Here is a 20,847-nt window from a genome sequence, read left to right on the forward strand (position 1 = left end):
GGTTTGAGTCAGTCCTGCTGACTTCAGACTTTATGAATACTTCCGTGAAGTTAAAGTCCCTGTGGCGACGTTGACAACAACTGCTGGTGTGCTGGTGTCAAAGCCCTTCTGTTGTGAGCGTCCAAATAAATATACGGAAGCTTTAGTCACTACTCCATAGAAACCTGACTTGTAGCAATCGTTATAACAATCGCGATCACCACCATCATCAATACATTCGATATTCTAATGTCAGTGATCGAACCTATCGAAAGGACGACTGTTTACCTTCAAAAAAGTGGTACTAATTCTATTCACCCTGGAGTGATGATGAGACAAGTCGAACCCAGAGCAGGATTTGAACTTGGTATTTGATTGTGAGCGGTGTGTTGCAATTACAGCACCACCAAAGTCTACAAAAAACCTGACTTACAGGACTCGTTGTTACATGAACAATGACCACCACATCATCATCGTCGTACGCCACGACTTGCGGAGAGGGCCAGCAGTGGTTGATTAAGAGAAACAAGTCCCTCCCGATTGAATGTGGAATGTCCATCAATATGAATTGTTGCTGTGCTTCACTCATTCTGTTGTCTCTTTTGTGTCTCGTTTTGGCCCTGCCGATGTTTTGTATGTTCGTGGTGTTGTCTGCTTATAATGCATGTCGTTGTCTTTACAAAACCAACAATACAGTTATACTTTACAACAAGTATTCATATGAGCCATGCCTTTATACTGCCATATACTGCCATATAGACGCGTGTATAAAGTGAAGGCCAGAGTTTGTAGACGCAAATGCCTTACTTTACAATGCTGTTGTTGGCATAAAAGTTATAAAGTGTACATTCTTGGAACATGTACCTTGTAAACAAAAACGAGTAAACTATTCCACCCATCACCATCATCAGCCATGATTCATCCACTGCTGGAAGAACGTCACCCCCAGGCATCACCATTAACCATGGTCTCACGCCGCAACATTTCAACGTGTTCCTGCAAATGTGCCGATGTCATCGCTCCATCTCCTCTTCATGTTCGGGCGCGTTTCCTCCTTTACCTGCCATGCTGTAGCCGGCCGGGAGCTTTTTCAGTTCCTGAATATTCAGTTTACTGAAGAAGCTTCCGGCACGTGGGGTGAAACATCAGACATCACGCCAAACAACACGCCGTCCGACCTGAAAACGCATCGGAGAGCCGCGGGGCACGACCGCTAAAAAACCTTCACAGTAGCAGCACAAACGGTATCTGTTTTTGAGCTTTGTGAACGTGACGTGCCTCTTGATCGCTTCCTTTGCAGAGAGGCCGGAGACTCCACCGGCGCCGCGTGCCGCCACCGCGAGCGCCGCACCGGGCGGCAAACGAGAGCGCGAGAAGTGTGCGGAGGAGAAGCGGCTCCTGGGCAAAAGCGGTAGCGGCAGCCAGGACGAAGTGTCCCAGCTCAAAAAGGAGATAAAAAAGCTCAACAGTAAGTTTGCCCGATTGAAGAAAAAGGCACAGAGACCACGCAAGAAGAAAAGGAGGCAGAGGCCGGTGGGCAGTTACTGATCGTGAGCCACTTTGGCACACGTGCTGCTCTTAGGATTGCCACCTGTCCTGGGTTTGCCCTGATCGCCCCTTGTTTCGAGGTAGCCGTCTAAGGAAACCTGTACGTGTTCCGAGGACGCAATCCATCCTGGTATTGGTAATCCACCAATCTAAACAGTGAATTGTATTTACACGTAGCCTCTTCCCCTCTTTGATATTGTCAGATATTATTGTTATTATGTCCTGGTTTTTATTGACCTTGAATAGAGCACATGGACAATCTGAATTGATTGGTATGTCTGAGTGTCTATACGGTCGCTAAACTTGATTGGTATGTCTGAGTGTCTATACGGTCGCTAAACTTCAATCCAACGGGAAATAATGGAGCTCGCAAAACTCCATTCTCTTGTATCGGTCGTGCACTTTCCTATAGTCCACTGTTTAGCTTGACCTTAACTTGACCTTATCTTCACTTTCACTTGACTTTCACGGAAGTAATATTGAAAATAGCAAAGTCACCCATGCGTACCAGATTGGGATATTTGCCCACTTATTTTGTTTAAATATTTAAAGCCCCCCCCACCCACGGATGAAGCCCTCGTGGGAGTAATGTCAGAATCTGTTATGCGGGACTGCCTTGTTATTCGTTTCGGGCGCATTAACACCAATCCCAAGATTTCTCATCATGCTTCATCCCGACCCATGGCTTTTCAAACGTCTACGTCGCCAAGATCATTTTACTTTTCAGCTGCTAACGTTGTCATTTAAATGTAATCCATATGCTAATTGAGTGCACGCACGGTGTGACCGTGATATCACACATTTTTTATTATGTTTCGTCTCCATGAGTTTACTTTTTTTTATAGAGAAAAAACGTTAAGTGGATATATCTCGAAACAAATTCGTGCCAATGATTTGGTAGCAATGACGACGAGGAGTTACGAGTTGACTTCGGGTATCTTAGAGCACTGACCCATGGAACCAAGCAGCCCCTCAGACCCATATATACAGACCCATATATACAGACCCATATATACAATGTGTATATACACACAACCATTGGTTGTAGTAACTCCCTGTGGGATATTTTGTTTATTATTAAGTTGTAGTCTAGAATGAAAAAAAAATGGGCATTATAAAAATAGATATTTTAAACGTAAATAATATGTTCAATGTATAATATGTATCGTAGTTTGTTGTCTCTGTGTGGGAAAATGTACTACACTGTACCGCTAATCTGCACACCACTCATACATAACATCTCAGAATATGCAATGGTTGGAGAAATCACAATTACTTATTTTGATTGCAATGAACTCAAACGTTGCATTCTCACAGGCATTTTTTTTCCTTACGGAATTGGTAACAGACAATTATACTTAACGTCTACACTCAAAGCCAATTGTGAATGATTGATCACTTGCTAATGGCCAGTTACCACTCCTCAACACTTTTTGGTTCTTTCGGTAAAGTCACGTAGGTATAAAATAAAATAAATTAAATCACGACGTTTTGGTCGCAACACAAGCGTCCGCCATCAGGTGGGACAACCACAGCAAGAAACAATTGCTGCAGTGGGCAAAAAGGGGCTGCTGTAACAAGAGGCTATAGCCTACGTGACTTTACCGAAAGAACCAAAGAGTATGGATTCCTGCAGTCACGAAAACTTGAAATCAAGATTGAACCACTCCTCAACTCGGAGAGTCGTGGCCTCAGTGAATACGAATGATTGGACATCTGACGTCTGTCTGTGTTCGCAAAGCCACCTTTGCCTGCCATTGCATGGAATCGTGATTCGTCCCCAACACTCTATTGCAGCTCAGGAGTCCGTAGAGGACAACGCCGCGGCCGTTAAGCACAGTCGGCAGCACGGTGCCCAGCGGCTTAGAAGCTGCGTTTCCCCGAAGCGCCGCCCGCTGCCCTACGAACCATGAGCAGCTCTGCTCCGTTTCTGGATTTAACGAGCGGCACGCTTGAGCGAGACGGTAAAGCGAACGACGGCTGTGTGTGCACGTTCACAATGTCACAGTCCCGACTCTCTTTATTTTTAGTGCGGTGTTCATTTTCCCAGCGTTATGGAGATGTCTATAGATATATACAGAGATGTCATATACATAATGTCGTGTAGTGAGGTGGCTGAGAGGGCTTATAAGGACTGTTTCGGAGCACTGGGTTTGCATCTGGGTTTCAACCACCTGTGATCTCACCAGGTTCTAAAGCGTAGTAAATGTAACGATCACTGCCCGGTAACCGATAATGTCTGACAAAATATGAATTTCGTTTGTAATTTTGACAAAATTTGTAAATACGTCGGATGACTTTTTCGTAGGGCTCATGTTGCTGTAGAGCAACAACTGCACTTTTGCAATGAGGGTGGTTGAGCCAGGTGATTGCGTCCGAAGTTGTATCACTGTGACTTCCTCGGACATCGAGTCGTCGTCGTATGTTCTGGGGGAGCACCGTCACACACCAGACAGTTTATCCGGGTGGATGACTTGTGGAGAATCATTATTTGCAGAGAGCACTGCCAAGCGTGAGAGTCGGGCAAGGGAGATCAGTGCAAGAGGCTCCAGTCACGAGTTCGAGCAGCACGCTCCTCAACAATTATACTCTGCTCCTGTTGGTATTAAATGAACACCCTCGCCTGTTCATTTTGTACCAGTCCGTTTGGCGTGTAGTCTCTAGGCCGAGACAATTAGCACTGTGGCATTGTGAATCGCATCCTACACAACACCAAAGCTGAGCTTACCGCTGAGGACGGCCGTGAGAGTCGCAGTAATCGCGGCGTTCCTTCACGGCTTGATGGGTGGGGCCACGATGTAAGTGGTATTTCGTTAGCTTTTATTTAGTTTTTGTTGTTGTTAATACCATACATTAATAGTGCGTAAGAGGTTCTACTCCTAAAATATTTGTGTTTTAACGTACATTGAGATTTTACGTGGTAAGAGGGAATTTCTTTATTTTTTAAGAATTTGTTTTACGGGATTTGTGTATTTGCCCCTCGGAGCCCAAGGTTTTTTTACATCTTACTGTAAAAGGGCATGAGAATTGCGAAAAAGCTTTGTATCAAAGCATAAAAACAACAAAAATGCTGTGGAATGCTCCTCTCATTCACAGCCACCCACTTCTGTCAGTACGAATGAGATGGCCCCAAACAGACACGCAGAATGTGATTGTTGGACATGGAGTAATGTGACGTCCCACAGCTCACGTGAATGCACACGCACGGTGGGGATTACAGCGGCGATCTTCTCAAGGAGAAGCGCTTGCTCCTTCGTGGCCGTCTTCCGAGGCGCTCGGAGCACGGTGAATGTTGACGCTGTGTGTGGGGACCTCGTGTGCCACTCAGAGCACTGAGCACTGAGACATCCCTGCTGAGATCCCACATTCATAGTCCAGTCTCCCCACTATACATGAAGCTATACTTTAGATAAAGTGCAGCAACTTGGTTTACCACGTATCAATTTGCCATTTCATAGGTCGAGCACAATATCGAGGTTGAATTGGATCAGAATCAGAATCCTTAGACGGGAGGAATCCGTTTAGCTATGAAGCTCTTTCCTACAGACGTCCAGTATGAGGTGTGGATACAATGTCGCATCTAGTTGGTACAACAGAAGCCCATTCTACTGCCCAGGTTTTAGCTCTTGCATGAGTTTGTGGGTCGCGCTGCGTCTCCCCCAACATCGTGCAGAACAGATCGTCCTCCTTAACCCGGCAGCACGTTGTAGAGAGAGCATCAGCTACTCTACGTCCGCTGGTTGCATTGAGAGACGTTGCAAAGTCGTGCTGTGGTTGTCTCTCTTCCAGGTTTGTTCCCCGGCGTAACGTGACGTTGCTTCGTAGAGCGATTGCATTGGCACAATCGGTGGGAGAGGAAAATAATTCGACAAGACTCGTTCAAGTTACAATCAAATGGTGTGTGAATGTGGGCGAGAAGCAGGGTTGGTTATTAGAGAGGGGAATTACCGGTAGGAATTTGTGTCGTATTGGTCGACGAGATTGATTTGCGTTGATAGGGTAATGCACGCCTTTTGAAATGCACGTGTAGTGTCTTTTGTGTGCAATCGCCGTGTGCTATGATGGTCTTTAAAAGCCATGCCATGTTTGTCCTCCCACAGTACAGAGGTAGCTGAATGCCTTTGACTAACTGCAGAAAGTAAATACCAGGAGCACTTAATCATTCCGCGCGTGGATTTACTTATCCACATTCATGTTTCTCAGCACCGTTCGTTTAAATAAGATGACCTTTGCAGATTTTAACTTGAATCATCCTCATCAGCAGGGCGCCGACTTTACTAACTAAAACCATTGACAAACAATTTGGCCCCCAAATATTAAGTTGCAGCAGTGCGTAGCAAGTGACTTAAGTGTTTGAACACTTTGCCAAAGACAGTACTCACACAGTGCTTTGCTATGACTGTAGGGATATTGCTTGAGGCGTGTCACCTTGTGTCACCATCAGATGTTGCCTATTTCCCAACAAGGTGGAAAACATTGTCACCTGCACTTATTGCGATTGGCATGAACACAGCTCCAAGAGAACACAGACTGTGGAACGTGCCAACTCCCCTTCGTGGTGTGCACCACAGCTGACATGAAAGTCACGTGAACCGCCTCTGCGTCCCACTGAGCATACACGACACTGCCTCGCCGTATTTTGTGGTGCATTTTTTGCAATTGGAGTTGCCAGGCACTGGGTTCCCAAAGTCCATTTGACGCCGACTGTACGTTGTACTTTTTGGTTGGTAGAATAATTGTTATGGCATTATCACCGCAGCCCCAGGATTTTATTTTCCACGGTGCGGTACGTTCAAGAAATTTCCAAAGCAGGGCGTAGCGGCTGAGATAACTCATGCTGAGACGCTGGGTTCACATCCCATCCACATGTACGATAGAGTATTAAATCATTAGCTTTGAAGTGTGTCGAATGTGTGTATGTTGAACTTCTTTCACACCGTACATAGCCAACCCCGCTAATTGGAGGTGTGGGGGAAGGACAGCAAACACAAAGAAATTGTGATGGCCTCAGCAGAGGTACTTGAATGCTGCAAAAAATGGGCTTCACTTAAATCGTGAAAGTGTGGTGTACTTGGGGGTGAGTGTTTTTTTGTCTCCACTGCACTTGGCCACCACCAGCGATGAGCCACTTCTCCACGGTCATTGGGACAAGAGAGGCTCTTTGGCCTCAACTTTGACAGTGAACAAAATACTCGCTACTCATGAAGTGGCAGTCCCGTCTTCTGGCGGTTGTGGTAATTAATGGTTATTGCGAATCATTCTTTGGTGTCTCTTCCCATGGCTTTCTTTAACGTGACGGGTGACTGATATTTAAAGTTTCTAGAATGCGTATTGTTTTATGCCTCCTGGTATGCTACTGTAACTTGACACTCAAAACCCAAAGAGTAATGTAGAATGCTTGCAAAGCACTTACGTTGAAGAGCATTGCTAACATTAACTCTGTGGCTGCCTTGTAGGGAAATTGTAAATATCCTTTGTGCGTTTCATTCAATTGAACGATCTCTGTATGTAGCCCTCAGTTAAATTTCTCCATGACAATTTCCATGGGAAGTTAAGCCCAAAAAGCTTGCCATATACTGACCTGGGGGATATAAAACTTCCCTTAATATGTATTATTGTAAGAATAAGCCATTCCATGTCACTCCCAATTTCAGACCTTCACTGATATTAACTTCTGTATAATTGATGACGTTGTATGCCAGTAGATGATGTACACGAAGTGTCACTTGGCGTTCAGATGCCGAGTGCGATTTAGATATTGATGGGCCGCAACTGTCATCGCAAGAACCTTTGTTGGGTTTAACTCTTGAAACACTGGAGGAGAGAGTAAATAGCCTGAACAGAATGTCATCGTTGATCTTTTAGTAAAAATAAACTTGACTGTAAATCACACTGTACACAACATTATAAGTTAACATAGCAACTTTCCTTTCTCCATGTCGAATTGCATAAGACTAAAAATGATTAGCTCATTCATTGTCTTACTCCTGAGGCCTAGAAACTGACACGGCCAAGGGGCACCTCTTCTGGGCAGGAATATAACTGAATACAATTTTCACAAGACTTCTGCTGTCTTCTGAGCAGCGGCAATCGCATTTTGGCAGTGTTGCTATAGCTGTGGCACATACATTTTCATTGACACATCTGTATGCTGAACTTCTTTCGCACCCTACATGGCCAACCGTGCTAAATGGAGGTGCATATTTACATGCACAGCTGCACGCATATCGTTTGTGTTCTTTATGAATATGTATACGTTATATTTACAAGCGTACATGCAGTACTGTATAGGCGAATGTTCCATATATAGTTTAACACGTAGGCTTTCGCGACCAATATCATCCTTAACAGAGGTTTTTTGGGTTAGATCGCGTAAATATATAAATATGTCTTTAAATCCGCCACCACTCGACACTAGTAAGGTTTGTCACGTAAACAGAACATGACAATTCGTTACTAGTATAGTTTTGATGTGACTTCTCTGTTCACGAGGGTTCCGACACTGATAACGAACACAGGTTTAGCCAAGAAGGGCTCACAAGTGACGTCATCACACATACCCCTCTATTTAAGGAACGGCTCAGGAGGATTTCTTCACAAATCCGGCTGTCGCCTGATGAAGCAAATTGTAATTACTGGCGAAACGTCGTACACGGATTGTAAATGTTGTGGCTTTGCTCAACACACCGGTGTGCTGTACTAGTAACGAATTGGCACGTTCTGTTTACATGACACTAAACATTACTAATTGGCTGTGTCGTGTGGTGGCGGGTTTAACGACACATTGACATATTTACGCGATCTCACCCAAACAAAATTTGTGTTATGTTCCATATACAGTATGTTGTATGTACCTGGTAGACATACATACAAAGTCTGTATGTATATGCTGTATGTTATATAAACAGTTTAATGGCTTGCATGAAGACGAATTGTTATAATTTTCGTGTACGGGATAGCATAGCGCTGTTTTAATTTGATTAAGGAACTCCTGTTGTGATTGCTGTATTGTCGTTTTGTGTGTAAACTACACCTGTTGAATAAAGATGCGTAAAATAAAGCAGGTTTCAAGTTGATTTTGTATAACACTAAGTGCGAATTCAAAGAGACCCCGATAGAGACTTATTTTCAGGGGAGACTTGGGGGTTATCAAAATAATAAAGCAAATCAAGATAATAAAGCGAAACAAACAACACTCAGCAACTGCAAACATAAAACTCCGTGAAGGGTACACGTTGGCTTGAGCAGATTAGCCTACGACTGATAATGGCTCAATGACAATTGAAGTTACAGAAACATCAAACGGATCGCGAGGGGGAACATTGGACCAATATGTTAACGGACAAAGTAAAATGTAAAATGGAGCTGCACGTCAAGTTACGGAGAACCGTCGGTTCGGCATCAATTTGCGAGCGGACGTTGCGTTGAAGCGGCCATTTTGGGAAAATAGAATACAGTTTGCTGCTAAAATCCCGCATGGTCCCAACACGTGGCAGGGCCAGTGCGGGGGGTGGATTGTCTCACATCCAAAAGCACTGGCGGGGGACATCAAACAACATTTACACTCCGATTACAATTTGGGTCGTGATGGTGAAGGTTATTTAACGTTTGAGTGTCAACCCAGTGTATAATGGCTTTTCCTTGGGTACTCCGATTTCCTGCAGAAGATATTAATGGAATTGGCCAAACAATATAAAGCCCCCCCCTAAAAAACGTCTTAAGATGCAGTGAGGCTTTTCTGGGTAAGGGGCACAAATATACATCAATATGAACAGCATGGCAACAGGGTAGATTGTCTTCTTAGGTTCTTTCGGTAAAGTCACGTAGAAAGTAAAATAAAATAAAAACAAAAATCACGACGTTTCGGAGGCAACACAAGTCTCCGTCATCAGGTGGGACCGTCACAGCCAGATTAGCTGTATCAAGTGAGGCAATGATTCAAGATGTAATCCCTTAAAAGCGAGGGTAGATTGTGCACAGGCATACTGCATTGACTTGCACGTTCAACTTCCATTGCTTGCGGTGCATTCTTTATTCATCAACAGCAGGTGAGAGTCTCAAGGCTGATTTTGTTGGCATGAGAAAAGTGTTGATTCTCACAAGAAAGGAATATTTTCATCATCACCGCTGCTGCTGCCTCTTAATTAACCGAGTGACTCAGAGCAATGCACCTTTCCGGGTTAAGCAAAGGATCATTACGTGTTTTTTATTGCATGTGTGCTTTTGGGCGGCAATAGTTATGCGGGTAGTTTAACTCGTGAGGTATTTATAATTTAGGAAATGATTGATGGTACAATAATATGCAAATCGGGCACGTTGGTTTAATCTTGTTTTCCCGAGTAAAAGAACAGTAGATAACATAAACCACTGTCATCATTTCCTGTCATTGATAGCAATGTAATGGTAAATACATGATTCACGTGTAAAAACTGGCACGTGTCAGTAATGCAGGTGTAATACTGAAGTATCCTGGCAGTGTATCGGCAAATCTAGTTCCTGCATTTGAATGTGTAATCGATGGGTTTATACCGGTGGTGACAGCCTTTTTATAGCCATCATCCACATTGCACGGAAGGTCTAGGCCTCTGTGTCTGGCGATGAGTTCAGATAACGTTGTCCAATTCCGGCCTCTGTTTTCTCCAGGGTTGCTGATACAATGTGACTGTGTGCAAGTCCACAGCAGTCGGCCCGTACCCAGGCTGCCTGCCACTGGAGAAATGTCAGATTTTCACAAATTTCCCCAGGACATCAGAAGGCAGTGTGGCAAATACATTGTTGTACTTGTGCTTCGATGTTCCCACATCTATGCTGTCCCATCTTCATCAACCTCGCAATGACCAGCGTGGTGAAGTATGCTTAGAAGGTTCCCATGATCCATAGTGTAATGTATTAGACATTAACTGGATATGTAGTATATGTTATGTTCTCTGTTATGTTATGTTCTCTGATGATACACATTTAAATATGTAGATTAAAAAATATATATACCATATTATATTTGGACAATTTAAAATAGTTACATGTCAATTTCTGTTCAAACGATAATTTAAATTCGCATAAGACTGGAGCTCTCTGATGTGTTATATCGAGTGTGCTGTGCGTGGTTCGGCGCGGTGTCTGATGTTTCGCGCTCGGTACTGGGAGCTTTTTCAGGAAATGATGAATCTCTCGGCATTCGCTGAACAAACATGCGGGTACAACCCAAAAACTCACCGCGGAGCTCCGCAGCATGGCCGCGGAAACATACGCGGCTGTCAATTCCCATCCAGTATACACAGTGCACAAACGCCCTTTAATGTTGCAACAAAACAATGACAAATCAAACTGTGAAACGCCTCCGATTAGCACGGTTGGCTACGTACGGTGCGAAAGAAGTTCAACATATATGATTAGTAAGTGTAGGTCATAAAACAAAAACCTGGTTTAGCTTCAGATCAACCTATCTCTCATCGAGGGTCAGGAACAAATAAATACAGAACTCTTTGTGGAGTAGTTCACAGGGGCCGTCTTATGGCGAGACTCGCCCCTACCATGGGAATGTGGCATTTGTAGTGTTTGACCAGCACCGCCAAATCTACACCAAACTATTTTTTATTTTACCAGGTGAGGCCCACAGAGCTAAATAGCTCTTTTTCAGAAGCGACCTGGCGATCACAAATAATAGCTCAACGAAGTGGCTTATCACGTGGAAATGTATGTCAGCCAAATAACCTAAACGCGTGATGTCGATTCTAAATGTGGAGGGAAAAACCGGAGGACCCGGAGAAAAATCCACGCAACCACGGGGAGAACACGCAAACTCCAAATATACATCAGCCGTCAGGGTCGGGGTCGAACCAACGACCTCCTGTATACCAGGCGAGAAAATTTACATCTCGCCACTGTGGCGCTCAAATGAAGACTTGCTCACCAACGCTGCCTTTAGCAGGGAGACATCTGTGATTTTGAAGATACATTATAGTACATAAAATTTACATACGTTTGAATTCAAAAGAGCTTTGCATAGTCGAGGTGCTTGAAAGGTGAAATGTGGTTTAACCTGCATAGATGAAGAAACACGAGATGGTGTAATACCTGCAGGCAAATTCTTGCAAGCAACGGAATGAGATAAAGAACAACGGTCACAGCGTGGACATGTTTTGCAAACATTGGTGGATTCTGAGATGGATCTGTCTGCACTCGTCAGTTACATTTTTTAAAATTCATCGATCAAATTGGGACTCTCATTACTTCATTGTACTTTCAAAACACAAGCTCGGACTGATTGCACGCAAACACGTTTTACCGGTGTCAGAAAATGAAAATGCTGCAGTGAAATAATATAGCAGTGACTTTGTATGACATCACGGGAAGAAATGACCAGCAACATGAACAGTACTTCTTATCGTATTTGAATACAATGACCCTGTATAATTCACATCTAATAAGAAGTGTAAACGTGTTGCTATCAGCCAAGGCTAGTAGGAGACACTGCCAGGAGGCACGGATCATGCCAGGTTCCTTGAGATGCTTCCACCTGTTTAAGCGCTATGAGTTAAACAGGAACAATTGAGGTCTCAAGGATATCAAAATGAATAACAAAGCATGGTAAGGGGAATGTTTCACAATCACCAACATGTATATGTGCAAAGTGTACGTGAGTCGTAGAAGTGAAATTCAATTCATGTTACTCATTTTCTTTTGCAAGTTAGGCACTTAGCATGTTCAGGCTTTGCATGTTCAGGCAAACAAAAGAGTTGGTTCCACCTAATAAAATGTTTAGTGGGTTCCACAGAGGCGCACACTCGAACTTGGAGGCAACACGTTTATTATTAATACAACGAGTTAACCATATAATCACTCGACGGGTTAATGACTTAGGGTGGTGACCACCACGGTTAGCTACATAACCTCTCAACGGGATAACTACAGGGTGTTTAAAAAAGATGGACCCGATTTGAAATCGCTATATCTCTGCAACCACGAACCGCCCATGAATGAAACTCTTACCACTTGAAAGGGCGGGGCATAGAGAGGGCGGGGCATAGAGAGGGCGGGGCATAGAGAGGGCGGGGCATAGAGTTTCAAATGATGACCGCGAGATGCCTCTCCCAGCGCACAAACAGCCCCTAGCCTCAGTTATTCGCAAGATGGCGACCCCGCCACACAAGGCGCTTTGCGTTCTGCAGTTCAGCAAGACTGAATCCGTAATTGCGGTGCAGCGTGCGTTTCATTACACCCTGCGACTTTTTATTGTGGGGATACGTCAAAGACCGTGTTTTTGTGCCACCATTAGTGACTAATCCACTGTGAAGCAGACGGCGCATAGCGCTGTTATCGTTATTAGACAGCGCAGTATTCATCAGGGCTGCCGCTGGATTTTGAACCGTGAACATCTGCAACGAGCAGCGACCACGCGATCGTCGGTGCTGTGTCACTACCCTATGCAGAAATGCAAAGTTAGACATTTCCTGTACAAAATACACAGTTTACAGATCACTACAACAAAAACTGGTTTCTAAAAATTCCTTTGTGACATTAACCTTTAAACAGCATACCTGCTGGGTTGCATTTAATGCAGCAGCGGCTGTTTCCGTTTCCAAAGAAAAAAATTTGAGCATGAAAATAATGGCTGTCGACAAAGTGCTTGTGTGACGTGAATACAGTAGTCATAGTCACAGTAGTCCCGTTCTTAAAATAGATTAAAACTGTTTTTTTTCCTCTGCGTCTATATCCAAATTGTGTTTTGTAATTTGCATGACTGTGAATGCGCCCATGTGTACCATACAGATATGTGAGCACCTCCTAAGGGCAGATTGGCTCCACGCCCAGCCACCTTTGTCTCTGCTGTTCTCATATTTGCACGCTGCACCAATAACTTATTTAAGGCCGAGTCGACTTAGTGGAGGCCAAGAACAGGTTCCAATATGACTGGCCACTCAAGTTACTTATGTGCCAGGATTCGAACAAAGACCATGCATTTGTCCACCATTAATAGGCGATGATGAACGGGGATCCGTGCGTGTTTGCGGTGTGCCCATCAGTTACAAGTGGTACCATCTGATCGTGTCCTGGTCCTCCTCTGGGTTGACTCAGCCTCAACGGAGTGCCAGATGTGGTTCATAAACATTATCACTGGGACGGCAAAGGTGGTCAAGCACAGTGCAAGCCACACATCCACACACAACCTGAGACGTCTTCTCATTCATCACAGGTGTTTGCGAACAGCACTTGCTCCTATGGTCGATTCATCTTTGCCTCATTGTGTGTAAATCAGTGGAGTGATGAGAACACAACACTATAAAACGAGTAACCTGAATTTATGGTCTTCAAAAGTGCCCAACACTAATTTTGAACTGAATCTGGGAGGCAAATTATTAATATATGGAGACACAGATATTTTGGCCACTGCACTATATTTTTTATTCGTATCAATTTACATAACCGATATAAATAGAGATCTGTGGTTATAGCATATACATTATTTTTTTAAAATCAAAAGCATGTTACTTGTAAAAATATTGGTTGAGGCAGCTATATAGCCCATTAGCCCTTGGGTAAGATACATTTATTACCACTTTGGTGTCCATTTAAGTGAGAAATCAAGTGAAAAGTCAAACGTGGTTTCTATTTACAAAGTCTGAACCTTGCCAAAGGATTGCAGAATACCACCCGCTTTGAAATAGATCAGAAACATGGGCACTGAAAAATAAAATGGGAAATATCTGAAAAGTATTACAGGAAGTTGTGAGCATCGGTCTGGGCTATAACCTCTAAAACGCAAAATTCATAAACTTCCCAAAAGGCCAGATCAAATCTTCCAGAAAAGGGGTCCATGAGCATATACAAACAGCCACCGATCCACACGCGATGGAGTCCAGTCACATCTCGTTTTTCTCCAATGTATTCTCACCCTCAACTCATAAATTACTATAAAGAAACATCAACAGAACAAATAAACTTGTATTCCATGAATGTTAAGGGCATCTCGCATTAAAGGGTTTACAAAGAACCACGCAATGGTTCGCGGTGGTTACAAGGCAATTAAAACACATGCGCAAGAGGCAAGTTCAAAGTTGATGGTAGTCTAAATTTCTTGGGCTTCAGCTATACCGGGATGAATGCAGTAAATGGATTTAACAACGTAATTAAAAAAGGAAATCCAAGTTTTTAAAGTAAAATATCAAAAGTATTTAAAGGCATAATCTAATCAAGAAGAAGACATTTCTGGTACAATCCCTACTCCAAAGCCACTAAACCGAGGGCACAGTCTGTAGCTCGGAGGAATCGAGCAAAGTCTAGGATGACGAGCAACGGGCTTGTAGTCCATGGGCCCAACTAGTCTTGATAACTAGTCCCAAATGTTGTGCAATTCTTCAACTAGGAACACACTTGGTGAAAACAAACTATTTGTGATGTAAATGATTCACCATTTTGGTCCACCCCCCATCTGGCTCCTTACAGGCCTTCATACAGCAATGGATAGAACATGGCTTATGATGAAGTTAAAGGAAATATTTTAGTACTTAAACATGTAATTTGCAATTGTTTGGCGTATTGTGTAGACATGAATACTCGTTAGATAAAGGTGACTGGCTGTGGACTACGCTGGCCAGAACCACAACTTCATACTTGCTCACTATCAGCACTTTCCACAGGAGGTTATATGGCTCAATGAGGGATCTTTTATCTTTATCTAGATTATCTAGACATGCTCTAACAAAAATAAGGAAATGTCACTTCTCTATAAGGAAATCTTTCCTCTTAGCTATTTGCACAGTACATGCAGTTTGATTGTTATTGTTTGAGCAAAGTGTTGGTTCACTTCTGCTGAAGTGGGGTCTTCAGCTTACCCAGGCTGGTTAACTCATACCCGTGTACCCCTCACTTAACAAATATAAAAGCATCTGAGTGCCCATTGAAATGGAATACTGGTCTTTTAAAGGCATCTGTCACAGTTCATAGTTCTTATTGCCTTTGCATGACAAAGGCAACATCTCTTGTCCGCTCCAACGAGCATGAGGTTAGTGCTCATTAGCATGCCTAACCGGAGCCAGTTTCTGAAATTTCCATTTTTATGTTGATGGTTCTTATGAAAGTGTACATCTTAAATTGTAACTATTTCATGAATTAGCACGCCCATAATAAATGTTTTTTGTGTTAGATCGCGTAAATATAAATGTGTTGTGAACCCGCCACCGCCCGACAGCCAATGAGTAAGTTTTGTCACGTGAACAAAACGTTACAGTTAGTTACTCTACTTCAGCACACCGGTGTGTTGGAGAGTAATCTCACAACATTTACAAATTTAGTACGACGTTTCGTTGGTGATTACAACCAGCTTCATCAGGCGATTTTCCTGGTTGGCTGTGTACAGTGCGAAACAAGTTCAAAATAAATGAATATACATTTATTTGATGTTAATTATGCGTGAATGTAATTAAAGTTAAACATTTTTAGTGATTTGCAAAATGCAAACAACTGACAACAATTATCTGGCATGGTAAAATATAAAACCTACCTGCTGGTTCGAGGTACATGGACAGCTGATCGGTCTGTTAGGGGGTACAGGACAACAGAAAGGTCAGGAACCACTGTCGTGTTCTATGAGTCACCTAAGAGAGCAAGTGCTTTTGTGGCCAATTTTTCAATAAACACAAACAAAGAATACAGAACATACTGTGCAACACATTGCAGAAACACCGATGTCTTGTTATATAAATGTTCGGTTCAACATGTTCTTTCGCTAGGTGAGGACAATTACATAACGCTGGCAGAAACATTGGTACACACTGATCTCTACTTCTGTGAATGATGCCAAAGGATAATTCAATATGAAGCATGCATTGAGATTATTTTGAGCATTTTGGTGCTGTGAGTGTCCAAATGATGGGCCACTTTGTTGAGCTATCATTTGTGGCCAGGTCGCTTCTGAAAAATAAGTTAATGCCTCAGTGGGCTTTGCCTGGTAGGATGTGGATTGTTTAGTGTTGCATAACTTTCAAGCTCATCGGATTCCTCCAGTATAAACATATCTGGATTCTGATTATACGTATACACTTAATGGTACATCAAATAGTAAGATGCTCTCCTCAAACAGGCTTAGGGCGGTGTTCACTTCCCTTCGTGGTCCTGAGTATATTGAGGTGCCATAACCTGGCTTACCAGGAGAAGGCAGTACAGAAAAGTGCAGACGAAATAAATATGTCGCTGCTGTGTGGGATCGAGTGTTTCCCTCTCGCGTGCGCAGGCATTCTCTGGATGCTCCGGTTTCCTTCCACATGTATAAAAACTAATTAATTTGTTGAAAACATCTTGATATATATAAGACAGCAGAGCTTGGGGAATTCTTGGCACTGGCTCATCGCCTGGCTGCCTTCCAGCTTGTATGTGCGTTCTCAGCGATTGTGAGGTGCATGAATTACACTATATAAGACTAAACATGACAGTATTATTAAATAATGCACGGACTTTTTCCCCAGGAGAAACTAAAATGTGTGCTTCCCAAGCTATGCTTTTTTGATGGACAGAGTGTAAGTGTACACTCATGCAGCAAACATAATACCACATTGAAATCCTTTGATGTTAGCTTGCTTGAATTATTTATTACATTTCCTTATGTAACTATGACACCGCCAAGTTTATATTACCATGAATCTCAATAGACTTTCACAGGTTAGGCCAGGGGTCGGCAACCTACGGCTCCGGAGCCGCATGTGGCTCTTTACGGGCTGCTTCTTGACGATATGTACGTATGTACAGTATGTACTCAGATGCATTGCGGCTCTTGAAATACTGAATTTTGTACCGAATTGGAAAGAAATGGCTCTTCTTGTTATTTTGGTTGCCGACCCCTGGGTTAGGCAAAGCACTCTAAACAAATACATTAACCCCACTGACATTGTTATAGCACTTATTTGTGACCTGATTGATTGAAGTGATGACTATTTGAAGATTGTTTAATGCAAACTTTTAAAATGTATTTTCTTTTGGTCTCCAGTTACTGTGCATAGTTTTTTGGCAGGGTTTCAAGTATGCAGATGCCATTTACTGTTTGGAAGTTTCCCAAAAACATGTAGCACACGTACTAATTCACTGCAATGCAGGGGGGGAATCCGTTGGGAGCTTAACATTACGTGACGCACAATTCAACATCTCTGTGTTGAGAAATCACGGGCACAGTCATTTGGTACAGTGCTGTAATTAAAAATGGCACTCGAATGTCTATATTTATTTATGTACAGCATCAGTCATGTAAATTGCATCTCAAAAATGTACAACGTGCGCTGTGCTGGCACGGAGGGACCGGGAAACCACACAGGCGAGAAGGCAGCCAGAAACGGGCCCCAGCAACAATTGGTCAAGCTCTGTGGCCCTATATTGTGACGTTTGGCCAAAGACAATGCATTGGTTGGGTCACGTGTTTCTTCAGGTAGTGCTGTGGGAGAGAATATTTATTCAGAGGTTAAAATATTGTAAATTCAATTCCAGGTTGGTGTCAACTCCACCCAATACCCTGTTGAGCTTGATAAAAAAAGAGTAGCGTTTCAGCGGCAGTCAAAACAGGTTGTCCTATGGTACGCCTGATCCCCGTCAGGACAGTGAGCAGTGTTATGCTTGTGTAGGGTCACAGAGAAGCAATCTCTGATTGAGAATTAATGCCAATGCTCGCAGCGTAGCTCACCACCTCTGCCATCCAAATACGGAGCGGAGAGCCGAATGTACACATTTTGATTGGAATCAGTGTCACATTCCATAACATGCTGGGCGATGGTGGCTATGCACACCCGTAATCCAGTGCTGTGGAGGTGGGGTGCCATGCTCTGGCTTGCCAGTGGATCACAGTCCAGCCAAGTGTGGACTAATATAATGTGTCTTTTCTGTAGGGGGTAGAGTGTTTCCCCCTCACATGCGTGGGTTTTCTCTGGGTGCTTCGGTTTCCTCCGACATGTATAGACACTCACTAATTGGCTGATTTTGGAAATATTTTTGGTGACCCCTGCTATGTATGGCAAGGTGATGGTTTTGATTGGATCCTCAGGTAGTTCTCTCCCAACGGTTGGGGTGACAGCTTTACGGATTGTGCAATCCGAATATCCATTCATCTGGAGGGCTTGGTGTACGTGCTCCAGTTCACTGGCTAGGTAGTGATAGTCAGAAATGCAACGAGCCCGATAGTGTAAAGTTTTGATGAGGGAATTCTTCTGGGCAAGATGGTGTGAATCATGAGCAAACACAAGATCCAGGTCCGATTCAACACAGTACATAAAATTCGTGATCTGATCCCATCTGTGAAGGATGTGATCCCTGACATGCAATACCCCGGTGTCTACAAACTAAGCTGTGTCTGTGGCAGTAGTTACATTGGGGAAACTAAGCGACATGTCTTAGACCGCGTTCGCGAACACAAGGCAGATCTGAAATACGGAAGGACCAATACCTCTGCCGTCGCTGATCATTGTTTTAACGCTGTGGGCACACATGGAATTGATTTTTCCAAGACGAAGGTACTATGCAAAACCACTGGCTATCAACAAAGATTTGTTCATGAAGCCATCCAGATATATAAACACGGACACAATTTCAACCGAGAAGATGGGTACAAACTGAGAAATCATTGGAAGGACGTTATTAACCAGGTAAAGTCATAACTGGCTGTGATGCTTCCATCCTACCTGGCGATGTTAGCAGTTATTTCCGACTCTCTGAGTTACATTACGTCGTGAAATCTCTTTACATTAACAGGCTAAATGTCTCACTATCATAGCTGCTGCTCCCTTTTCTTCGATACGGCAGTGGTGCTCGTTGTTTAATAGGCTGAATGTCTCTCATTAACACAGCCGCTGCTGCGGGAGCCGTCTCACATTGACATGATAATCTCTAATCTCGAGCAATACAATGGATTTTTCAGCACTGTAGTCGTGGGGTTACATTAACAGATTGACATGCTAATATCTAGCAATACAATGGATTTTTCAGCACTGTAGTCGTGGGGTTACATTAACAGATTGCCATGCTAATGTCTAGCAATACAATGGATTTTTCAGCACTGTAGTCGTGGGGTTACATTAACAGATTGACATGCTAATATCTAGCAATACAATGGATTTTTCAGCACTGTAGTCGTGGGGTTACATTAACAGATTGACATGCTAATATCTAGCAATACAATGGATTTTTCAGCACTGTAGTCGTGGGGTTACATTAACAGATTGACATGCTAATATCTAGCAATACAATGGATTTTTCAGCACTGTAGTCGTGGGGTTACATTAACAGATTGACATGCTAATATCTAGCAATACAATGGCCGAGGTGTATCTGGCTCTGCCCCGCCCACTTACCCTTGGGTTGTATTAATCTCAAACCGATATGACCTCTGGCTGCAGTCGCTCTCTCGCTACATTTCTCCTGCCTCAGCAGTCCGCCTGCTGTATTTTTTCACCTGAAGACGATTGCTTGTGTTGCGATCGAAACGTCGTGATTTATTTATATATTTTTTATCTACGTGACTTTACCGAAAGACCCACATACTATACAGGGAGCAGCAGAGCAATAGTTGGTGCCAGCTCACCAGCCGGTCGCGTTCCAGCTAGTCGGTGGCTCCTCACCGATTGTGAGATGCAATTTGTACGAACGATGCAGTAAAACAAACCCATCATTATATTTTATTTTTCCCTGTGAGTCGTGCCAACTCACTGGTCTCACCTCTAAGCTAATCCGGCCACCTCAAAAATGCTTTTCTTACCACAAATACAAACATCTATATCCCTGAAACGGGATTATATTGAGATGGTGTAGTGATGTGTAACTTATATACATTGTGTATCAGTATTTAACACTTAACAATAAACATAAACTACAAGACATCTAGATGTAACCTACTGAAATAAAACATTACGTATACAATAGTACACATGCGTGAGCACGGTGTAGGCTGTACAGCATTGAAGAATGAAATGCTGACAACCCACACGACCATGCGATTAATCCCAAAAGAAACTACCGTATGCATATCTACACAGTCCTTTTTAATCAACAGCATGTGGTATTGTAGTGTTTCTTGGCGACAAAATGAGGCAGTTTGCATATCAGCTGCAATCCTTATAATATTTGAGAATGTTGTTCCACTGCCATGATTGTGGTAATACCTAGCTAAGGTTTGTACACACACAACTATCCCTCAACAAACTGGGTAACTGCTGTAAAAGCAGAATTAGACATGCATGAGAAGGTTAAGCTGCTCTATACAGCAGAGAGACAGGAATGACTAACTCGGTGGATCAGAGTCAACACTGAATGTGAACATAAAACGCCATCAGTGTTTGAACAACCACAATG

The 20,847-nt window shown here is 43.2% G+C and overlaps 1 protein-coding gene across 1 annotated transcript in view; it reads left to right on the forward strand.

Annotated features, from left to right (window-relative positions):
- Positions 1-8,587, forward strand: part of LOC144729948 (uncharacterized) — a 40,859-nt gene extending 32,272 nt beyond the window's left edge. Inside the window, exon 9 of the mRNA XM_078610376.1 lies at positions 1,280-8,587. Coding sequence (XP_078466502.1) covers positions 1,280-1,527 — 248 coding nt within the window. The 3' untranslated portion in view covers positions 1,528-8,587. The remainder of the gene's footprint in view (positions 1-1,279) is intronic.
- Positions 8,588-20,847: the final 12,260 nt, after the last annotated feature.

Source organism: Lampetra planeri, chromosome 34 (genome assembly GCF_965212315.1).
Source record: "Lampetra planeri chromosome 34, kcLamPlan1.2.h2, whole genome shotgun sequence".
In the NCBI taxonomy this organism is placed as follows: Eukaryota; Metazoa; Chordata; class Hyperoartia; order Petromyzontiformes; family Petromyzontidae; genus Lampetra; species Lampetra planeri.